At 36.4% G+C, this 25,095-nt stretch overlaps 1 protein-coding gene and 1 long non-coding RNA gene across 2 annotated transcripts in view; one reads left to right on the top strand and one right to left on the bottom strand.

Moving 5' to 3' along the window:
* The window catches only part of LOC144657120 (anoctamin-7-like), a 53,023-nt gene extending 29,325 nt beyond the window's left edge, over positions 1-23,698 (top strand). Inside the window, exons 28-34 of the mRNA XM_078517420.1 lie at positions 17,811-17,865; positions 18,082-18,179; positions 19,106-19,230; positions 19,593-19,798; positions 20,174-20,313; positions 20,734-20,824; positions 21,423-23,698. Of these exons, the coding sequence (XP_078373546.1) occupies positions 17,811-17,865; positions 18,082-18,179; positions 19,106-19,230; positions 19,593-19,798; positions 20,174-20,313; positions 20,734-20,824; positions 21,423-21,608 (901 nt within the window). The 3' untranslated portion in view covers positions 21,609-23,698. The remainder of the gene's footprint in view (positions 1-17,810; positions 17,866-18,081; positions 18,180-19,105; positions 19,231-19,592; positions 19,799-20,173; positions 20,314-20,733; positions 20,825-21,422) is intronic.
* On the bottom strand, positions 1,483-7,528 carry LOC144657211 (uncharacterized). Its single transcript, XR_013571480.1, has 3 exons — positions 7,403-7,528; positions 7,165-7,284; positions 1,483-1,531 (listed from the first exon to the last, which is right to left on the bottom strand). It is a non-coding gene; the product is annotated as an uncharacterized LOC144657211 (long non-coding RNA).
* Positions 23,699-25,095: the final 1,397 nt, after the last annotated feature.

The raw sequence follows: 25,095 nt of genomic DNA, 5'->3' as shown, positions 1-25,095 counted from the left end.
ATTTTTGGCAGAATAAGAAAAGCTGGGGAAGCACGAACCTTAGGAGATTGTTTCAACAGCTGTTTTAAGTTTTCCAAAATTGTCATTACTATGGAAACAAGAAAAGAAAGTTTCACAGATTCATGGTAAACGACTCGTGACCAATCACAGGGTAGATACAGTGTAGTGTAATATTTCATAAAAATCTCTTTAAAATATTTACTTTCAACTGCTAACATCCAGACTGTTATTAGTAGGTCTTTTAACATACATGACGTATATTAGATTTTGAAGAAAAAACATCTCAGTGAATTGAGAAGAATTAATACTTTTTTTTCCAATACACTTTCTAAAGCCATAACAACTTCATTACTGAGTGACAATCACAAAGTACATGTACATGCCCAATAACAATAGTAACTTGTGTGATCATCAGTGGGCCTGCATTTTAGATTTTTTTAAAAAGGTTACAAAACCCATTCAGGAAAATTGATTTTTGGAATTGTGTCGTTTACATGATTTTTGCCAGCAATATTTAAAGTGACATTAAGCAGATCACAGCAAGGTTGAATCTCAGAAAACTTAAGGTCATGCTAAATATAGGCCTAAATTCTAACTACTATGAACTGGGGCCAGTTTCATAATATCAGCCATTGCACACCCACAATTTATAAAAAAAAAAAAAAAAAAAAAAAAAAAAAAAAAAAAAAAAAAAAAAAAAAAAAAATATATATAAAAAAAAAAAAAAAATAAAAAAAAAATATATTTTCCTTTTTAAAAACATAATCCCCCCCCTTCCCCCCCCCCACTCGTGAGATATTTATTTGAATAATCGAAGAAAAATATTATATCTCCGCGCAACCATGTAATATCCTCTATTTATCTTCCAGTAATCAAATTTACAATAATGAAATTCAAATTAGATGAAGCCATATTCACCAATTAATGTTGATTAGAAATTAAGTGACAAATGAATTGCAGACAGGCTAAAGTTTACTTGTAAGCTACCACCTTTTGTGGGTGTAGTCAAATTCCGGTAGTTTGTTTATAAAGGAACATTGTGTTCACCACACAAAACAAGTATTTTCACAATGACCACATGCAGCCAGCCCCCTTGGAATAAACTATTCAATAATTTAACATTCCAAACTTTTCCAAGTGCAGTAAATTACTTGACATAAAATATGTTAGTTAATACTATAGCAAGTCTCTGCAATGGATAAAAGTAGATGAAATCGATTTTAGTAGATTACGTCTAACACTAGTATTTTCATGATAAAATTTTGTTCTGACTTGTAGGTAGTTAAAATCAAAACTCTAGATAACAATATGGAATTTTTAAAAATACACTAAACCATCCCCATTTTTAAATTATCGTAGTTTTATTAAAAAAAAATAACTGTGCCACTTTAGTTTTTATTATTCTTAACTGTAAAAATAACTTAAAAAGTATGTTGTAAATAGTAGTTATAAATCTAGTTAAACTGGAAATGTCAAGGTTACCTTGTTCATCACTGTTCTGTTTACAGTATAAGTCACAATAATACTCTTTCTGTTAAAAAAGAAAATAAAGATATGACCTGTCATTGAAAATTTGTTATAAAGCAATCTGTGATATTTAACTCACCTAGTTCAGAGATTCGTTTGAATTAAACCACAGAAACTACCATTCATAATGATTAGGCATCAGAGTCTTACAAAATGTCTGGTCTGGTTTAAATTAAACGACTTGTAGATGACTTTTATCAAATTCTTTAAGTCAACAGGTATCACCTGTTCAAATTTTGACAAGTTGCTCTGTGATTTGACATTTTTCCTGGTATTTTTGAAGGATAAAGCTAGGACAGTATATGTAAAAAGTGTCTCTTTACTTGAAAATAACAGCATGTTAAGAAGCACTTCTAGTGACAAATAAAATTGGCTGAGATTTAAGTTAAATTGATTTGCTTAAAATAAAATCACTGACTCGAAGGTGGTTCACATATTTGGTGATAGAATGTCAAACAAACTAAGACTGATTTGTCAATAAGGTTGTGAACAATTTGTGTCCTGCTGAGAGAGCCTCAGCGTATAGGGGTGTCATCTGAGAGAGTTTCCAAGACTTTTTTTTACTATAAAACGAAACAGCTGAAATAAATAGTGACACTTCTGAGTAGAGAATGGAAACAGAAGATCAGAATGAACAAAAGGAACCAGAAAATAAGGCGGATCAACAGGTATTATGACTGTTATTGACAGAATGAAGATATGACAAGTCCTGCAGAGTAACTCTGACAGTTAAAAATCTAATCCGAGACTTAATATAGTGCCTGTAGTATTATAACTACTCATTGTCAATATTTTGTCAGTGAGACAGAGTGATACCAACAAAATGATAACTAAGGAAGAAAGTTCATATTTCACTCACACAAATTCAATAACATTTAAATACACCAATTGATGGCAATTTAACTGTCTTAAGGAGAAAAGTCAGACCCTGATAAACATTTATGGCTTCTATGTTTTCAACACATAGTTTTAAATGTAGTGAATGAATCAAATTGCCATCCATCAAATCATTCCCATTTTAAGTTAAGAATTTTAGCAATTATCTTTTAATAAATATAGTGTTACTATGTGCATACAATAAAACTCAAGCTGTATTTTTAATCTGAGCTAATTTTAAAAGTTAGATAGATTTAACATTTCTATAATATGGCAAAGGGCACAACCACAAGTCAATGATCAAGCTTGATAGACACTAAGAGTAAAAATTCCAGATTATAATTATCATTGTTTTAGTACTAAGCCAACATGCTATTCATTCTAACTTACACTTGAGTAGCCGCGTATCAGTTCATATTGAGAAAAACTATTTGTATATCACAAAGTAAGCAAGGAGGATTTTTCTGGCTACCCTCTTGTCCAAACTTACTATCTACAATATACTTTTATCAGTAAATTTATGTTGCCTGTACATGTACATGTTAGTCATCAGATGGCAAGTTTGCCAATAGTTGGCAGTTTGGTTATAACGATAATATTACAAGTCAAATAATAGTTCATCTACATTAACCACTTTACATTTAAAGCTTATGTTACAAAAACCTAAGAATACATGTAGATTTTAACAAAATATTATATAAATTATTCAATCTATTAGGCACAACATTAATAAGGATTTGTAAATGCATGTTTTACAATTTGTAAGGCGTCTACATGTACCACCATTAAAGTCCAGGTACCAGCAGCTTTCTGTCAATCCCAGACACTTGTAATCAACTGTCATATATATGGAGCAAAGGGGATTTATAAGTTACCCATTCATCGCAAGTCAGAAAAATCTAAAATCATATTTCAATATGTCTTAGAGGGATTCCTGCAAAAATTCCTGATAATTTATACACATCAAGCAAATGTCTTCTTGGCAACAGGATTGCAAAGCTATACTGTAGAATCTAAAAAGTGTGAATACTTTAACTGTGTTGGACATGATAATATTGTGCTGCTACAAATCAGATGGTCAATCAATAGACTATAGTAAATAGTAAATTACCGGTAACATTAGTATTATATATTTTTACCACCAAGCCACCATGGCAAGTAACTAGCTCATACTATGCTCTAAGTTTCTTGGATTGTGGATACATGTATGGTGTCCTGATGCATAACAACATAACCTTTCACCCTTTATAACTTGTCAAACAAATTCTTTTGACCTGCATGTCCTATTGAACAACTTAAATTCTCAAACGGCCATTTTATCTGCATGCTTAGTTTCATGATATAAATTCGCACACTCATTGATAGTTACATGCTCATCCCACACATTACATGTTTTATTTTGTTTTAAAGGCAAATACACTATGATAATCAGAGTTTTCCTTTTCAAATAAAGTTGGCATAGTAAAATAGTAAAATAAACAAGACAAGGAATACCAACAAATTTTAACAAACCCAAGGATTGTTAAACTACAAAAGAGATGTCCACAGATGGCAAAGAATGCCTGTTGCTTACAAAAAAGGAAAAGCCAGTGCTATTTACTATTATATGAACTGACCCCATAACATTTGTGATCTTCCTGAAAAATAAATTTGTTCTCAACAAGACAGAATAATTTGAACAGTTTTAAGAAAAAATGTCTCATATTAATTATAAACTGCAGAATAGCAAACTTAAGATAGTGCTGTGTATATGAAATGATAGTCACTGTGTCCTTTCTCGATCTGCATCAACATGTTGAATTTTTGGTGTTGAGACATACATGCAAGAAAAATGCATTCCAATGAGACCAGTTCTATCCCTCGAGGCATTACTAGACAACTTGAAAAATTAGCAAAAACAGCCCAGGCAAATAATAAAATCTAAACAAATAATTATTTTTAAACTTGAAAACCTGCTGTGTGAGAAACACTTTCTAATTGTCACTTTTTGATTCTCTTTGACTCCATTTTCCTGGTCTCTTTTCTTAATAATACCACAAGCTTCTCTTGTCATTCTTGTTTAGTACTAAAAAACTTTTGTATAAACCTGCAACAGTTTTAACTCTCTTCTTTTTCTTCTGATCTCTCTCTAGGAAATGGCTTCTTATAATACTTTTGATCCAGCTTACAATGGAATTTACAAGGTTCTGTTCTATTATAACCATCTTAAACACTTGCTGCAGTTTAAATTGTGAATAGTGTGATGAAGTATTGAAACTGATGAAGATTTCAAACAATAATCCAATAAACAATGATCTTAATAAATTGACCAACTGAGTCCAGTGAAATTGGAGCTTGAATTAATTTTCAAAATCTGTTTGATTTAAAGTGATCTTCAGACATACATGCATGGCATCATTAATCATAAATTTTAATTTTGTAGTACACATCGCTCACACAATAGATCAAGCTTATTAATCCAAAACAAAATTTAATGCTAATTTAATTTGTGAAACTCCTAATCCAACAAAATGTAACCAGTGTAAAACAATAACATTCATAAGTAACAAAAGGTTGAATACAAGCATCAGGTTTATTTTACTATAAATTATAAGTACATACCAGTACATGTTATATTTACTTGCATCTAGACTGTTATTTAAATTTAGATTTAAATTACATGTTCTGTAATAATGAAGATTCTGTGAAAGATAGGTGCAAGCAATACATGTATGTTAATGTAAGATACCGGTAATCACAATAACACATTTATTATAATTTTAAAAACAATTATAATAACAATTTTTGACTTGTTTCTGGCATTAAAGTGCCTATAACGCGCCCCTCGGGCTCTCCCCCGTCTCCTCCTCCCGTCCTCCCCGTCCTCCCCCCCTCCCCGCCCCCGTCGGCCGTCCCGCCCCTCGCCCCCCACTAAATCATATACCATTTTTACCAGTGTTATGTATATTACTACAAAAAAATGAGCATTTAACATGGTGTGTTACATTTTTAATACTGTAGGGCACACTACTCATAAAAGTTAAAACTAACAGTGAATACATTTAAACAGAATTGCTACTAATAATATAAATTTAAAATAAAAATATAATATTTATTTTAATTTACTTAGTTAATACTTTAATCATAATGTATGTAGTATAAAAGAACAAAGTAAAAACTGTACAATTTTGTTTTGGGTTTATACTCAATCAATGATAAACCGATCATTTAACAAATAGTTAATAAAATTAGATAATAATAATAATATATAAAACTAGAGCAGTTTCTAAGGAGTTAAACTAGGAGTTAGACAATAGAGTTTAACTTAATCACAAGCTGAGTAATGGTTCGAATTGTTATAAAATTAATAATTATCATAAACAAAATATAATTCAAGGCTAAGCATTTGCTACTCTGTTAAATCATTAAGTCATACATTTTGCATGTAATCAGTTATAATAAACTTGTCTAATACTAATAATTAGCAAGTGGCATCTTTACATATTTGTAACACTGGTCCCAGAGGTTTTAATCTTATAGGAGCAAGTGATAATTTTTTAAACATGATAACAACAGTTTCTTTGCTTCCAGTCTGAACTCTTACTTGACAGAGCTCTCACATTCTTACTGATTCTTGAAAAACATTTTTACTGCTGCAGGTTTTGTATGTTGCAGAAAATTCAGCTAGTCTTAACAGTTAAAAAGGGTTTGTTATCCAGAGATCACACTTGTAGTTTTTAAGACATCCACAAGTTTGTGTGTGTGCTTCATTCTGATAGTTTCATCAAAAATTCCCTTTATTTGGAGAGGAAGAAGAGTCAAAGACTTAATATAGAAGTTAAAACTGTATTCTCTTTAATCCAGAATTTTGACAATGATGAAGACATGACTGGCGAGAGAGGTTGCTACTTCAAAGATGGCAAAAGGAGGATTGGTATGTAATTTTAACTAAAACAAAATTGCCTAAAATATACTACAGATAATACAAATTAAAAATTCTCATTAATCCATTTACTTCTAAGAAATTTAATTCAGTTATTTTACTAACAAGATATGTTTATTTATATTTATATTTTAATTACAAAAAACTGAGATGTTGCAGTTTTTCTTTAGTACATACAGTCTACTAAGTAAAGTCTCTCAAGAACATATAAACTTCATTGTATTTTTAAATCACCAAAAGTTTTTAAAATCTATTTATAACTGACATTAAATATATTTTTTATCTTAAACATTCTGTATCTTTTGAGGGTATGGATTTTTTATATTGACATACAATTGATATATGTATACAATTATGGTTGGTTCCAGAAAATGTCCATACCCACCCTATGGAAGGTCATAGGAAATTTCAAGGGTGTACAATGTAGGGGTCTCAAAAGCCAAAATTTTGTAGTCAAGAATGCATGTTTCTATGCCATTATGCATATATAGAACACTAGTGAAGTCTGGGACGGAAAAATGAGCAATAGGCATCCATTGTTCCCACATGGCTCATGCTTGTATCACTCTTTCAATCTAAAGCCTCCATGAGTATTTCCCATCTATCTCAAAGAAACTTTTTAGCTGTGTTTCCTTAGTGTTATAGATAGAATTATATGCATGGTCTGCTGCCGATCAGAATGCATAACAATGCTTCACAGATTGGAAGATTCAAAGATTAGAAAAGGAAAAAGAAATAATTTGGGCACATCAATAAACCTATCTGAATTCCAGTGACAAACTGTATCTTGCAACAAAACAATATATTAAGTAACTTTTTGTTAACTCATCATTACTGACTTATCAATTTCCACCAATTTTGCAGACTTTGTTCTCGTTTATGAAGAGGGAGAAAAGGCACCTCCTCCAAAACATCTTGAGCAAAGACAGAAGTTCCTGGAAAACTTGGCCAAGTCTCAGCTGGAATTTGAAGAGGTGAAAAAACAACATTCAAAACAAACTTGCCATAAAAAAAAAAACACATAAGCTTCAAAATAGAAATTGCATAAAAAGTGCAGAATTGACTGACTATTTATACCTGCTTGCTAGTAGTAGAATTTAACAGCATGCTGCTATAAAAACGAAACGAGCCTTTTGCACATCATTCAATTCGTTCGTCGTGAACAAACAATCTTCTTGCAAAAAGTCAAACTTCAAGATGGCTTCCCAGATGGCGGGCGGAGATGGCCCTGGGTATGAGGTTGGTAAATTAGTTACCAGTCCCCTTGCCCGAGAGTTGTTTGTGTTTCAAAGATGGCGGCCGGTAAGCAACTTACAAAGATGTCTATCAAAAATACGATCTCGTACCAAACAAATTCGACTTTGAGAGAATTATTTTTCATAGCTTGTTGTTTAACTCAATTTATTTTAAAACTGCAGGAGGTGACACAAGACAAGAAAGTCAAGTTGCATTTTATCAAGTGCCACGCTCCATGGGAAGTCCTTCTGTTTTATGCGGAAGAATTGAACTTCAGGGCGCCTTTAGAGGTTTGTAATCTATCTTTATCATTTTTCTATGTATAAGTGAAAGTTATAAATACATTTGAGTAGTATTATATATAAAGTTACTGATTTCGTGAAGGCATATTTAAAACAAGGAACAGAAAAAAAAAACACGACACGGGGTATTTCCAATTGGTCACCCATCTAAGTACCAACCCTGCCTAAGAAGGCTTAACATAGGTGATATGATGAGAACCAGTGCTTCCTATGGTCAGTCCCCCACTGGGTGTGTGTGTGTGGGGGGGGGGGGGGGGGACAGCCCAGGAGAAATGGGGCAGGAGGTGGAGCTCCTAAGGAGCTGGAAGCCGGAAGAAAACAAGTCAAATTTTGCAACATTTTGTTATATTTCGCACTAGATATAGGACAAAGAGGAGAGAATGGCTACAAAAAGGGGCGGGAGTAAAAAAAAAATGGGAAGTGGGAGTAAAAGGCATGGGAGGCAGGTTGTTCAGAGCCCCCTGTCCCCCTCCACAAGAAATGGTTTGAATGGAGAGACACAATCCATCAGCAAACATAACATACATTTCCTCAATGGTTCGCAAAGCATTAGAGGCCAATCAATTTTCAAAAATGGCTGTTTTTGGCTGTTTTTTTTTATGCGCTAAGAGACACTTTGTTGCTGTGTTTTGGCTCATATTTCTGATGATAAAAGCAAAACAAGATCAATGAAATTGTTGTTTTAACATTGATTTAGATATTAACAAATAATAGCAATTATATTTTTATCTCCTTCGTAGCTTCGCACATCAAAAAAAGTAAACTGGTCGGAAAGAATCCTGGAACAGTTGCATTTACCAAATATCTTCAAGGATGATGTACCAGGCACACCCAATGACTACTTCACTTGTACATTTCAAGCAAACAAACTTAACAAGTAAGTTAAGCATGTAAATGAGCCTAAATCTGATCAGGAAGAAAAGATAAGATAAGCTGACTGATTTAAAAAGTTGTCTCAAACTAAGAAAGCTCATAAAAACATAGAAGGTTTTGGTCATGTTCTGCACCTATTTATAGTTATAACAAAAGAAAAAGGAATCTTGCTACAAAATGTATTAATTTTACAATAATTATAGTACCTTAACTGTGACTGTCTGTATATTTTTGTTGCAGTTAGGACCCATTATTAATTTTTTATTGTTATCTGACAAAGGCTGTTATGTGTAACTGAAACGTTCCAATTTTTTTGCGAACTTTCCTAGTTAAGGTCAACTTTACAGGCTTGACTGTTAAAGATCGGAGGGACTGTCGGCAAACATAAAATGGGACTGAACTTTAGTTTTCCAATGCAGTGGAATTGATTAAATTCTGAAAGATAATCTCCAAACTATAATGTTTTGAAATCATAATTGTTAAATTTTGTTCAATATATTAATAAACTGTTAGGTTTTGAATCAGGTCTGATTAAAGTTGTGTATATTTTTTCCAGGTTTATCGGCCATGAAGATCCAGAAAATTACTTCACAGAAACAGAAAGAACAAGAGTGGTGAGTGATTATCATTATTGGTGGGTTTGGTTCCGGTTCGCGGGTCGCGCGGGCGGCCCGGCCCTCCCTTCGGGGTGCCCACCTCCTTCCGGTCTCCTCTGGTGTCCCCGTCCGGTTCCGCTGTCCTCGTCCTCCGGGGGTCGACCTCCCCCCCGGCCTCCTCGCCGCCGGGCGCGTTCATGTATAATTATTACAAAAGGCTGAAAAGGCTATTATTTTTTTTGGTCATGTAATATCACATGCCGTTTTATTTTACCTTGTCTTACTAATAATAGGCCGTCTTCACCCAAGTGAAGAGAAGAAGTTAATTATAAAAATGATGGTTATAATATGAAGTTTGTTTGGATGCATGTTTATGTCAAGATGTTTTGCATGGGTAAAATTCTAGTACAGATGACATGCACAGGGATTAAAATTTATCAGTAAAATTTTGAACATTGCCTAACAAATGCATGTATGATCTCTTTTTTAAAGGTGTATGAAATCATGGAAACTGCTCCATTTGGCAAACGACAGAAAGGAGAAATTGGTAGGAATGTAGTAAATAATTTTAAATAAACAAAGTTAACTTATTTGTAAACAATTGGGTGTAGATTTATGTAGAGGTGGCCTCAGCCTGTCAACATGTTAGTCAAGAGTATGTGATGTTACTTTGTACATACTACTCGTAACAGATCTTAAGGAGGCTTGTGTTGTTTCCTTTAAAGATCTACTTTTTGAGCTCTTAACACAGTTTTCACTTGAGTGTTGAAAGCAGTAGACATTGGTTTTGCACTTACAGTGCTGATATAGTGATTGGTATAAAAGACTCACACCACTTCTCAGACAATCAGAAAAAAAAAACTTACAATAAATAAACCAATGAATGAATGAATGAGTTTTTATTGCAAATTTACCATAAAAAGTTACCAGGAAATTTACCTTCGAATACAGCATCAGACAGGAGAGAAAGATGATTTTTTTACCACCATATTCACAAAACTAGTGTTAAAAGAAATGCCTTGTGTGATAATAGGTAAGGAGGATGAACATTCTGAGCTCAGGAATAACGATTTGGATTGATTTTCTCACATTAGGTATCAATCGCCTTGTTGAAGACGGCATTTTCACAGCCGGATATCCTCTTCATCCAGTAAGTTTAATCTCAATGTCAGCATTCATTTCTAGAGTTTACAACAAGAAAGGAATAATAATAAATATTGCAGTTTGGGAATCCAAACTTTTTTCATTATTAATTGAATATTATATATTTATCAGTCCAGTAAACCCAATTACCTTGGAATGATTTATATTTAACCCTATGGGAAATAAAATTCTCAAACTCATTAATAATTCATCAATTAAAACAAAGAAAATCATCCCATGAAGGAGGTTTTGATATCCAGACTTAAAATTAACAAAATCAGCATAGAATTTTACGATTTTATTTCTCCATTTACTCCATAGTTTTTGTTTTGATTGAGAAGATATATCAAACACTTGAGGCAGTGTTTCATTGGCTATCCAAAAAACCTCGAATTTTGTCAAAAATACTCCGCTGCACATCAAATTTTTAACTCTCTACTCGGTGTTTGGATATTCCAATGAAACACTGTCTCTTGTTTTGGTTTATAACCAGCTCACATTACATTGTTGTTCAAGTTGTTGTTGTCTATTGACAAATGGAGTTTACCTCTGCCATTATTTTTATTAATAAAAGAAATAAAACCAAATCTAGGAGAGTTTGAAAAGCAGTTTGATCAATTGTGTTGTTCCAAGAAAATATCCATACCCCTCCCACAGAAGGTTTGGGTTGGTTTGAGCTCCTCCACCACCCTCCTCCCACTCAAGTTCAAGCTTACTATCTAACTTTGAATGTAAATGTAAATGTATTTATTCCCCGTGACACGGGGGCTCGGGCTCGTGTGCGCTCCGTCGTGTTGAGTGTTTGTGGGGGGGCCGGGCCCGGGCCCTCGGGCAGGGGCCCCCTCCCCACGTTGCACCGCCTGCCCGGGCCACATTGTGGGGGGCGCTCTCACGACTGCCCATCCCGTTCAGAATTTAAAACCCCTATCCCCCTCGGAATTTCCAGTGACCTTCCTCACTGGGTGGTATGGATAATATGTCCTGGAACTGCCCATTTGTACTGACACAAAAAATTACACACACATATACATACAAATTAGTCTGTCATGACTTGTTAAGTTGTAAGTTCCTGTAACTTTTCATAATCAGGATTTTAACTTGCTATACACTAGGGACCTGCTGAATTACCAAAGGAGTGGAAAGAAGGGCCAGATGGACCTGAAGAATTAAAACTTAACAAAAGACAGATTCTCAAGGAGTACTGGGCACGATGGGGTAAATGGCTAAAATATCAACCTCTGGATCACATCAGGTTTGTAACCATTGTCTTATTTGACATTTTCCATACCTTTTCAACTTTTAGATATTCATTGGTAACAGTAAAATCAAAGTCCCTGCTATTTACTTTATTAAGCCCAGGCCAATAGAGAACGAGAGTTGATGAGAGTTCAAACTCTCACTAAACTCTCATGCACTCTCATAGACTCCCATGTTCTTTCATCGACTTTGATCATGAGAGTCAATGAGAGTTTGACGGCCTCTTGTTCCCATTTGACCCATGTTGATGGGAGTCAATGAAAGATGTCGAAAACTCTCATGAGTGCCATCTCTCATTAGCCCTCATCCACTTTGGTCCAGGCTTTATATGTGTATGGGTTGTAATCATTTCTAGAGTATAGCAAGCTTGCTGCAACACATGTGCACGCACACACAAAAAAGAAAACAAACCAAATTTTTTTTAGTTATAAGGCACACTCGCCAACAAGACACACCCCAAACTTAGTATCCTAATAATGCAATGTTCCCAAACTCAAACTTCTCTTAAAACAATCGGCTATAAGACCAACAGGAGGTGGAGAGTTAAAAAGATGCAGTGCTCAATTTAAGGACAGTTCTCCTTACACAATTTACAAGCAAACTGCATTTGTAAACATGCAAAAAGTAAACGAAAAGGCACACACGTAACAACGAAGGTAGAAACTGGCAAACAGGATTTCAAGCTACTGTTTAAGTGAACCCTGTTTTAGTTGAACCCTAAAAGCTCGTCATCATGGTATCATCTTACATGTAAGCATGGCATTTTGTTTGTTTGACTACATGACTGTATGTATGAATTTTTTACACATGTTATTTTATTGACATTTAAAATATTAGTCAAACTCTTTCTTTTTCTTTAGGGAATACTTTGGAGAAAAGATTGGTATTTACTTTGCTTGGCTAGGTAGGGACAGTTTCAGTTTTTCCTAATCACAAATTGTCTGTTTTCTAATTTAAACAACAATATTAATAAATCGATTGAAATGTTGGTCTTCAGGTCAGTACACTGCATGGCTTCTCATGCCGTCGTTTGTTGGACTGCTGGTGTTTTTGTATGGTGTCATAACTATGAATGGATCTGACAACAGACCTGCGTAAGTATTCCCTTTTTTACTGTACTTCTCAGGCATTTGGGTGTTGTTTTAGGAAGTAAACTTAAACTAAAGTACTACTCTCCATTTTTGCCCATTAAACTAACACATTCTAGTAGTGCTCAGTATTATTAGATGCAGACAGACTGCCAACTCATAAGTGGTTGAAACTTGTAACATGCATAATAGCAGGGATGTCGCTAGGGCCGGCGCTGGCTTCCGGCTGTGCTTCCGGCTGATTTACATGCGGCTGGGTATCTTTGGCTGCCAGGCCAGAAGCCAGCTGGGCTGTGGGGCGGCGTGGCTTGCTCATCCCTGCATTAGCAGTGTTTGAATATTCAGTTTTGCCAAGTACCATATTTGGAAACATGAAGAATTTGTGTATACAAGTGCTTTAGACACGTAATGACACACGCAACAACATTTTCGGTTACACTTGAATTTTGACAAATGCTGTAAATTGCTTACAGAAACTAATAAAAGAAATTCATTAAGTGTACCCAAGTGAAGTTCTCTAGACTACTGAATGGCGATGAAACAGAAGAATTTAACCAAAATTTATTCATTAACCAATCTTGTTCAAAAATAAAATTACCCGGTATGCCATTTAACACAAGCTTGCGCATGCTGTAAATTTAATCCAAATATTGAGAAGTTTTTTTCCTCCTGATTTTCCAAATATGGTACTTACTGGCCTGGAAATGAATGTGCAGGGGCGGATCAGGGGGGGGGGGTGGATGGGTGGATTCCCCCCCCATTTTTCGTTCGTGTCACTTTGTGGGGCTCTCGCTCATGTCGTGGTTCCGCCCGCTCCGCCCTGGTTGGGTTGGGTTGGGTTGGCCCTATGGTCTGCCTCCACCCCTTCTTTGTCCTGGTCCGCCCCTGATGTGCAAACACTTTGTACAATACAAATCATAGGGAGTTACACATTTCCACTCTTATGGGTGTGTGATGCTGATTGATGGTGTTTGTTATTTATTTGCAGGCTTGATGTATGTGACAGCCCTGAAGGAACCTACATGATGTGTCCTTTGTGTGACGAGTCACTTGGTTGCCATCCTGTTGACCTACATGGTAGCTGTATGCTGGGCAAGGTGTGTACACTAAAATAATGTAAAGCAATCTTCTCTTTTTTTTCAGCTTTATGTGCCTCTTAGACATGACGAGGGATTATATAATCTATCCTTTTAGGCATTTCACACTTTAAGGTAAAAAGAACCAAACCTACTGCTGAGTACCTCTCTCCTCTGTAAGCTTCTAACCTTCTTTTCTTGCAAGTCCGGACGATTTGGTAAATCTGTCAAGCAAAATGATTGCAGAGCAAGAAAAAATGAAGAACAAGCAAAAGTAGCTTCACTCGTCAGCTTCACGAGTTCATCTAATCCTGACCACTCCCCCTTGCTTCCACTTACTTTGCTTAGAAGACTTTTTCCCTCTTCAACATTGTCAGATGTAACATTACAAACTAAATTGTTGAAATTTTTAAAGCATGCAACCGCATAATTGTGTGCCAATTTCAAATAGTAGGCAGGTATGTGAATGTGCCAGTTCAAATATTTGACCATTTCACTCTATTTTCATCCTATTTACAGGTTTCATACTTGTTTGACAATGCAGCAACAGTTTTCTTCGCCATATTTGTCTCCTTCTGGGGTAAGGACTAAATGTTAATGCCCATTCAAGATGACTAATTCAAACTTTTCAAAGGAATGATTTTTGGATGACCTCCCCCCCCCCCCCGACGTATTTCAGAACCAATGAAGGTGAAGACATAAACTATACTCATCTGGTAAAAGATTTTTATTCTTGTCAGAAATTGTCCCCAAGAACGGTTGAGAATTGTTGATAAATGGCGATGGCATAACCTTCAAAAGGGTTGCTTTTGTTTAGTTGTTCACAGTGTCATCTCAGTGCATCTTCCTATAAACGTATCAATCCTCGCTCGTTTTCAGTTGCTTATAACTTCTTTGGTATTTTTGTACGCCAGTAAAGTATTTCTTTGAGGTTTCCCCTTAAAAATTAAAACTGTTAAAAACGCAACTTCTCAATCTACCCTTTCCACAGAGGAGGTTTGAACCTTTATTAAATTAATTATTTTTTTTCCTCGTAGCTGTGTTTTTCTTGGAGTTCTGGAAAAGAAAAGAAATAACTCTGGCATATCACTGGGATGTGTTGGAGTATGAGGCAGAGGAGGTAAAGTTAAATGAGAAAATCTTCTTTTTCGGGGGCCGCGGGGGGGGGATGGGGGGGGAAAAAAAAAAATTTTTAGGGGGGGGGGAAAAAAAAAATTTTTTTTTGAGAGAAAAAAAAATTTTTAGGGGGCCAAAAAGGGGGGGGAAAAAAAAAAAAAAAAAAAGGGGGGGGGGGGGAAAAAAAAATTTAATTTTTGGGAGGGAAAATTTTTTTTAAAAGAAAAAAAAAAGGAAAAGACAGGGAAATTTGAAAACTTACGTATGTGGCAGCCATGAAAACTTTTCATTTCCAATTAGATTTTTACCCTCGTTCAAGTTCTTTAATTGTCAGTGACATTTTTTTGTTGTTGCTGTTGTTGTTCAGGAGCGTCCACGGCCAACATTTGCAGCTTTAGCACCAACAGTAGAACGAAACCCAGTGACAGGAATATTGGAACCACACTTTCCTGATGAAAAGAGGCAACCTCGAGTCTTCTCAGGAATAGCTATTGTTATCACTATGGTAAGATATCAACAACACTAGAAGCAGACATGCTAGCTAAGTGGCTTTAGTTAACCTTCCAAATACCTCGCTCATCTTAAACAGGTTTAGTCAAACCCGTTCAATTTCAATGCCTGTTTATACATGTACCTGCAAAACAGGTTTATTCAAAGCTGTCCAACACCCATTCACCCCAGTTTTACAGGTTTAGCCAAACCGGTCCAATACCTCATTCACAACAGGTTTAGGTTTAGTGAAACAAATTAAAGCCAGAGACTGAAGATCGACAGAAAACTTGAAGCCTGAGATTTTCATAGAGTTTAAATAAGCTTCCAATAAAAGTTCTTACGGGAACTTCCCAGTCATTAAATCTCGGTGGCGTTTAGGCGCCATAATGCAAAAAAACCCAATTGGAATTCGCTGCAAAAACATATAACCAGTGACCAGTAAACGCGGGAAAAGTCACGTGAGTCAATCGGATTATACCTGATTGGCGGAGAAGAGAATATCTTTGCTGCAATTGGCTGGACTACGCTACACGTATTTCGTCAGCTAATCACCGTAGTCTTTTTTGTGGTTGAGCAGATTCCAAAAAAGCAAACAGTAGAAAACCATCTTTTCTGTTGTTGTTTTTTTCAGGTTTCGCTAGTGTTGGTGTTCATGGTGGGAGTGATTGTCTATAAGCTGTTGGTTTACCGACCACTGGCGTCCAATCCATCTACTCGAGCACGAGCTCAGCAAATCGCCAACATCACTGGTGCCTTTGTCAACTTGACCATTATTATGATACTTAGCAGGGTGGGTACTGTTTCTCGTACAGTCCACGAAGATTTCAAACTGAAGTCATCTTTTTACTCAACTTTAGACCTCTTTTACATGTAAAGTAGTACTCAGTGTCATCAGCTAATTGGTCAAATATGTATGTTTGATCATGAAGCTTTATGAAGTCTACAAACTTCTTATTTTAAAAGAATGTGTTGCCATTAAAAAAAAAACCCGGAAATACGTTAGACTTAAGCCTTGCTTTTTCTAGTCTGTCTAATAATACCGCAATCCATTACCGTAGACACCCCATTGTTATTCACTTCCACTTCCGTATAGACTTGCCCCGCTTTGGTGTGTTTTTTCGAACTTCTTGAAAACATGTTTAAAATGGTTTACACTAACCCTTATAAAGGTTTAGCTATATTAAATTCTAGAATTATAAATCACTTTTTAGGTGTACGAAAGAGTTGCCTTGGCGCTGACTCACTGGGGTAAGTCTCTCTAATGTAATAATCCCCAAACTAAACGTGAAGGACTTGGACTGCTTTTTGGACAAAAGGTTTGCGTTAACACCTGAAACAGCTCGCGTACGGAATTGAATATGATTTTTCGTAAATGTATATCCCAGTTAGAGTAATGTACCCTCCGACACGGCTGTCATTCGGTTGTCCCCACTAGAAGCGCTGCGTTACGAACTCTGCTAAAATAGACGTGTTGCGTGATGGCCAAGTACATAAAGCTACTAACTGATAAAAGGTTTCAAAGGAGGGTACTATTATAATAGTGAAAGTGCTATAACTTATTATCAAGAGTTTAACTTTTAAAAACTACAAAAAAACGTTCACTGGCCTAAAATATTTTTAAAGAGCTTACTTTTCTTTTTTATCCTTAGAAATGCATCGAACACAGACTGAGTACGAAGACAGTTTGACATTCAAAGTGTTCGTGTTCCAGTTCGTGAATTTCTACTCGTCCATCTTCTACATCGCCTTCTTCAAGGGAAAGTAAGAAACATCATATCTCATTTTCTGATTCATTATACCCTCGTCAATAATTTCCACCTTCTCTCCACATTTTTATCACACCTCAAGTTTAGTTCGTCTGGTGTGATCGTTAAGGTAGAGTCCCTAAAATGGGTTGTTGGTGGTGACTGACGCTTCGGCAAACCAACTCACCTTTAGAGTTGAAATTCGTTTTCAGAATGAGGGCTATGAGTCGGGCCATAGCTTAATTTCTGCTCAGTTGTCGAAACGTCAGGCATCGATAACAGTCTTTTTTTCAGGACTGGAAGATCGCACAAGACGAACTACTTTCACTACTATGTTCAAACCATTTGCTATGTTACAACATGAAAATAAGAGACTCCATCTGAGAAGGAAGGTCTTGACTAACTTAAACCAGATTCTCCCAACAAGGAGTATACAAAATATGAAGAAAAGTGCGAATAATTTACCTGTGGATCGTGGACACTAGCAGCTGATGCTTTTAAAGCTAAAATTAAAAGTAGTTGCAAAACCTGTTGGATGACGTATCACGCATTTTGTTGTAGGTTGGTTGGTTACCCTGGACATTACCGAAGACTGTTTGGACTCAGGCAAGAAGAGGTAAGTCAAGTTAAACTATAGTAAGTAAAATGTAGTCACACCGTCACGCTATCAAGTAACGCTGTCTTTGTAACTGTCACGCTATCCTAATCACGCTGTCACGCTATCATACTGTAACGATATCAAAGTACTGGACTAGGTAACGCTGCTGTTTTATCAGCATAATAGGGATGGTCATGTGAGACATTTTCTAAGACATGATTGGTTGTTTTTCAGTGTGCACCCAGTGGCTGTCTGATGGAACTTGCTCAGCAGCTTGTCATCATCATGGTCGGCAAACAAACCATCAACAACGTGCAGGAGATTGTTATACCGTGAGTAATAAATGAACAGTACTGGGATTTGTAGAATATCTGAGGTTCTGTACACGCTGTCATTGGTAATTGGCCATGTATTTATTGACTTACCTACGAAATGAACCATTTTTGTAGGGGGAACATGGATTAGCGCCATTAGAAGAAACTATACTCGTACCTCTCATGCTTTGGAACTATAACACTACAACATACCCAAACACTGTCTTGAATACGAGATGCTATAGTGGAAAAAATGGGAACAAGGGCCTGGTTTACAATAGCGGATTAATTAACGCTGATCTAGGGTTAAAAATGAGTTAGTCTTGAAAGGTTTCAATTCCTGTTGTATAAAAGTGTTTTTCACCGCAATTGTTTCGAGTTAACAAATAAAGGAAGCCAAAACCTTGCATTATACTGTCGAAAAACATGACAGGACTTTGAGAGCACGAGAGAAATTTGAAAACGTGAGACGCGGGCAAATAAATAAGTAACAAAACGATATGCAATTATCTTGTCGCGTAAGTTCCTTTTCACAGAACGATATGCGATTGTTCCTCCTTTATTTTGTTCTTCGTAACGAAACGATATGCAAGTATCTAGTCGCGTAATGTCCAGTCATTGTGGAACAGAACGGTATGCCATAGTTCGGTTGCTTATATTTTGTTATATTAAAATCATATTTTCCACGGACTTCCTTTTTTGCATTATTTATTTTTTATAATGACGTTCTTTTGTGCATATTTTGCGAATGTAATTGATGTCGTTTCCGACAGCATTTCTCAAGAGAAGAGCACGTGCAGAGTCCAATCTACATGTGTTTTATAAATGATAATTTTATGGCTTAAAGAATAAAATGAACGTGCGTGCTTACTAAATAGGGGTTACTTAAAATGAAGCACTCGTATCCATGGAACGTAAAAGAATGTGAGTTCTTTTCGTTGTAGGATGCTGAAACAATGGATTAAGAGGAAGAAGCGTGGCACAACCAAAGAAGAGAGTAAACCACGCTGGGAGGCTGACTATGAACTGGTGGAAAACGAAGGACTCTTCCAAGAATACTTGGAGATGAGTAAGTGTCTAGAATAGAAAAACAGACAAACAGACAGACAGACAGACAGACAGGCAGGCACACAGACAGACAGACAAGCAAATAGAGCCCTTTTACGCACCGAGATAAAATTCGACACCAGACCTTTGCCGTCCCCCCTTTTTTTTTTTTAAAAAAAAACTCTAAAAAACCAAGAAGGCCGGCCCGAAGGGCGTAAAAAACCCTGAAAAAATGGAACAGATAAACTGTTGTGTTAAACTGTATCAACAAGACTGAAAGAACACCTGAATGCAGAAAGCGAGACAATGTAGCTATCTCAAGTTATGCCTTTCAGTAATCCAGCACTAATTTTTGTTAACTTATGTTTCCTTATATCCCAAAAGTTCTCCAGTTCGGTTTCATCACAATCTTCGTGGCTGCATTTCCTTTGGCTCCGTTCTTTGCACTCGCCAACAACATCTTTGAGATCCGAATTGACTCGGACAAGTTCGTGTGTGAAGTAAGACGACCTATCGCCGACAGAGCCCAAGATATCGGAATCTGGTTCGATATCCTGGACAGCGTCGCCAAAATAGCAGTCATCAGCAACGTAAGTACAAGCCAACCAATCACATCTCTTGAAATAGTCAAAATGCCAATCATAGCTCAAGCCAAAAATTTGCAACTGGTGGAAAGCGTGGGAATAGTCATGCAAAGCGCGGGAAAGTCGCGAAAGACAACGCGTGCGCTTAAATTTAATTCCGAGACAGTGGCGTTAAGCAGAGGAGCGGGAAAAGTTGAATAGGGCGAACGCGGGAAACGTCGGGTAAGGAAAGACGCGGGAAACATTACGTGAAAATTCGGGTTGATTTGTTTTTAAAGCTGATTGGATAGAAAGCCGACATCTTTGATCTTATTGGTTAAAACGTTTCGCGGGACTATAGAGCCAATCTTTACTTACAATGCACTTGTCGTTTATTTCTAGGCTTTTCTTATCGCCTTCACGTCGACTTTCTTGCCTAAACTCCTGTACCGCTTTGCAATATCAGAAGACAATTCCCTTACAGGGTACCTGAACTTCTCACTGGCTTGGTCACCGCCTAACACCACGGCGGTGCCGTGCAGGTAGGTCTTATGTGGAACTTATTGCATAGAAATACTAGATTTATTCCACATTTAAAGTGACAATCAATGGTACATTTTTTTTCAAAAATGGTAGATCAAAAGGAACGTTTACTCAGTGTTACTTAAAACGGTAGAAAGGAGTGAAAAATTATCTAAAGATTTCTGTTTATAATATTGTTGTTAGTTTGGTATATATTGAGATATTTGAAACGATCAGTCCTTCTAAAAGGCTCTTGTTCAGCAACTTAGCACTTTCCTTAAACGTACACTCTTTCATAATATTAGATGCGGCATTCCCACAGCGGCAAGTGCGTTTGTAAAACCAGAAGCACTTTTCTGGATCAACGGTACTTAACAGTATAAATTTGCACTCCAAGTATTGTTATTTTCCCACTTATCCTGTCCTTCTATATTTTAAAGGTACCCTGAGTTCCGAGATCGAGAAGGTCATTTTACTGCTTTCTACTGGCATCTGTTAGCACTTCGGCTTGGATTTGTCATCATGTTTGAGGTAAGAGTAAATAAAGATAAAGTCACAATCCACATCACTCGACAAATAGTTTCCTATACATACATAGTGAGTAGTGCAGGCGTCCTTTGGACTAGCCTGCGTCGCAAACAGTCTAAACCGCCCATATAGTCGAGGATTTTGTGACATGTCCGACTGCAACGCAGGCTACCTTTGAATAAGCGAGTGCTAAATGTGTCTTCGAGTTTTTTGAAAGTTGGGAAGTGTTTTGAGGGTTTAAATTCAAGCGCTCGCCCACCAAAAAAAGCCTGTGCACTGCTGGCCAAGTTTCCACGAGCTCCTATCCCTTTCTTCGCCCATCAAACATGGCACGCGATGGACTCGAGCCTGCTGTAAAAAAATTGCTTCAAAATCCCATAAAACTACAATGCCACATCGATAAAGTATATGTAAAGTTCTAATGCATTTCCGTAGCTTTCTTAGACAAAAATTGACTTCATATTATTGGTAATGGTCTTAGAAAAGGACGGGCTGTTTGTTGGTTGTTTTAGCTTTGGTGGTTGATAGACGACATGCAGCTGAGAATGGCCATGTTAATGTAGTGTTAAGTAATTATAATTTGCCTCTCGTTACTTCGCAGCATTTCGTCTTCTTCATTTCTCGTCTGATCGACTTGTTGGTGCCAGATGTCCCACAATCCCTTGAGATCAAGATCAAGCGTGAAGCCTACCTCGCTAAACAAGCCTTGTCAGACCATCACAACCTGATGGGAGGAAAGAGCGACGGAGAAAGTGCTGACGATTTAGAAGACGATTATATTCCCTAACTTGTTGGTGTTTTTGTTAATTAGTGTAGAAAGGAATTTGCAAGACCTGAATACTTAGATTGCGTGATCTTGTCATTCTATGACGTGACGTCATGTTGTGTGTCCTGTAACGTTAAATCGGTGTTGCGTTACGCCAGGTTTGCTTTTTTTCTTTGCTGTTATGTCGTTTAGCTATATGAGATACTAATTGCTGACCAGACAGCTCTTGTTTAACTTCTGTCAAGTGACTTCCTTTCTATTTTCAGATCTTGCAATATCCTTTCTACTTCTTTCACTTGTGTGTTGTGAGAGTAAATAGATTTAGTTTGAAAGCAGAAGCCGTACCATATAACCTTTTATTTATGTGGTACTCGGTATATAGTAGTGTTAGTGTAGGTTTGAAAGGTAGATCAGTTGATAGTTATCCAAGAATAACCGTGTTGTTGGGTGTTAATATTAATCTTTAAATTGAATTCCAAACAATTGTTCAAATTAAAAGTTCCAAGAAGGAATTTAATGCAAGTAATGGTTGGAGTAGTGTGGTTTGAAAATTATATTTACATAAGTACACTTTTGAAATTTTGCAATTTGTGAATTTCTGAGCCTTCCTTGCCTATAATGCTTCGTTTTTTTTTTTTCACTGTAAAGTTATATTTATGGCATGGCATTTTCCTTTTTTTTTCATTTTACATTTATCAAAAAAGTTCGAGTGTTCAATTCGCTCACGGTGCCATAAACTTTCTGGCGTGATATAATTTATTTAATTTATAAACCCACTACAGATGTCAAGAATAACGGATGATTACAAAATATATTCAAGATTCACATTTTACGATTATTATGAAGAAAAACTATGTGCAGATTCGTAGATTAGTAGATCTTATTATCAAAAGAAACCTTATGGATATGTATATCTCGTGATTGAGTTGATTTATTGATTTATTCAGAGGTCATAATATATAATTTGTTTTAACAATGCAATTATTGTTAACCTCCTATAAGGGGGATAAGTAAAGAATGGCAATATATCCTGCTATTATATTGATATTATACTGGTTAATTTTGACTTCAAATGTCATGGTAGCTAAAATCATCGACTCGATGTGTTGGATAAAGGATGATGTTATCTTAAAAAAATAAAAGGGTAGGCGAGGCTAGTTTTCGTGATTCTGTTACATACAAACTGGTTCTAATATGAAATGTCATTGTTGTTTTGAAGGTTTGCAACTCCAAACTAAAGTTGACAAAGAGTTTCAAAGAACTGCGTGACCGAGCGAGACAGAACCAAACGTTTTGTGACCTTGTGTAACATAATCTTCAAACTTGCGTGACCTGCCCTTTTTTAGGCCATTTCAATTAATCTTCAGTTAATTGATGTTAGTTTCTTCTAACATCATTTATTTGGGGTCATTTATTTTATTATAAGAGAAATTAATTTAACAGCTCACTATAGTAGAGGAGCTTGTAAGGCCTTTGGGAAATTTGGTTTTGCTTTTCTTTTTCCAAGAAAAATATATTTTAAAATTATTTATTACAGTGTTTTTGTGGAATTTGTGTTGGTAAGGCAACATTGTATAGTTATTAGAGAGTGTGGGAATGCCACATTTTAATTATGTCATTACCCAAATTTGTTTCTTGGTGAATTCAAGTGAATCTTGGTTGGTTGTAGTCAATTATTTCAACATTTGTTATAGAGTTCTCAAAGAATGTTACTCTGTATTATTTCTGTTCTCTATGCTACACAGTTGCTATGCTTCAAAAATAAGCACAGTTTTGAAATTCTAAATTGGGTTTTGAAGGTAATTGTCATCGAAAAACCCAACACATTTCCTAAATTTAACTGCACTGTGAATAAAAATTATGGTCCTCCTCGTTTAACCAGGGCAATCTTTGTGAACTATTAGTCTATTCGGAATTGTAGCTTGTGTAGCAGGGACAATTCGTGTGGTAATATATGTAGCAAGAAGTTAATGACAGCAGTGAATTTGTAGTATGGTAGTCAGCGGTATAACACTCAAGGGCGGTGTACTGCCTGCTGGCGGGTGGACTGGGAATGAATGTATCATACGCTGTACACGAGTGGCTCAAATAAACTGGTTCGTTGGACGAGATTTCGTGTGTGTGTGTGTGTGTGGTTTTTTTTTGGTCTTAACCAGGTGTCTGCAGTTGGGAATCACTTTTTATCTTCCCCATTCTAAACCACCCTTGCTTCTTTTTGTGTAATTGTTATTCTTCTGGGACTTTACAAATTTACTGAACTATTATTTGAACTGCTGTTTGTTGTGTTGTTTTGGCAGAAAAGAAAAACTCCCAGTTATCTTAAGTTTGTAATCATTTGTAAAGCGCAATGAAAAGTTCTCCAGTAAAAATGGAAGCGTATTTAACCATTATAATCTTTAAAATTCAGGATAACAGTTTTCAACTGTTTAAACTTAAACATTTTTTTGAACAGGTTTTTATTATATTACAGCCTTTGCAGAAAGTTACACAATTTTAGTGACTTTACACAGAGTTTGCTGCAATGTTTCTGGTTGATTTCTTGTTGCACTTGAGCCAAAACTACACAACAGACACGCTTGCAATCTCCACTCCCTTCAATTCCCTTTAAAAACAATAAAACTTGTTACTACAACAGCACAATAAGCAAGACCGGACGTTTAAATTCCCTTCTCGTTACGTAGCAAAAGCCTTTCAAACTGGGCTACTATGTCCCGCATTCGTATTGCTTACTCGAGCAGTCTTTACAGTAAATTCTCTTTTCACGCCTAATAAAATGTCATGCAAAAAATAACCGCTAAAGAGAGTACAAGTCCTGAGGGCAAACGACTCTTTGTTGCCTTTTCTTCCTCGTGATTTGACGTCCTACCTCTACAAAGAGCATGGTTTGATAATGAAACCATGCCATAGTGTACAGGCATCGTGCGCACTCATGTCCTAATTTCAAGAGACATATTCATACTGTCTGTCTTCTTATACAGTCCCTCATTTGTGATCTTGTTGGGCCAGTAGATATCCAGTAGATCTCACGGAGGCAGCTGTTATGAAAAACATCAACCTTTCTCATATCTCCTTTCGTTACCCTCCAGCACCTCAGAGCCATACAAAGGAGTATCCTTAACATTGCTATTGTAAACCCTGGTCTTAGTTTTGAGGCTGCGGTATTGCTTGGACTTCCAGATGTTACGGAGTCGACTGAAGCCGGCACCCCTGGCTTTGTTAAGGCGGGCCTTGATGTCTTTATGGGCACCATTGTCGTTACTTATAAGGCTTCCGAGATACGTGAAATCTTTAATGCTCTCCAGTTCCTCTCCATCGATGGACATTGGGGGTGGTGTTGGAGCATTGACATACATCACCTGGGTCTTTCTCTGCATGTTGATGTGCAGACTAGTTTGCTTTGCCATGTTGCTTAGTCGGTCACTTTACTTCTGGAGATGGCGATGGTTGGCCGATACGACTGCCAGATCGTCGGCAAAGTCATAGATCTTCCAAATATGAGAACAAGGTC

Source organism: Oculina patagonica, chromosome 6 (genome assembly GCF_052425735.1).
Source record: "Oculina patagonica isolate OP01 chromosome 6, crgOcupat, whole genome shotgun sequence".
Lineage (NCBI taxonomy): Eukaryota > Metazoa > Cnidaria > Anthozoa > Scleractinia > Oculinidae > Oculina > Oculina patagonica.
This window is presented reverse-complemented; position numbering and strand designations above follow the sequence as displayed.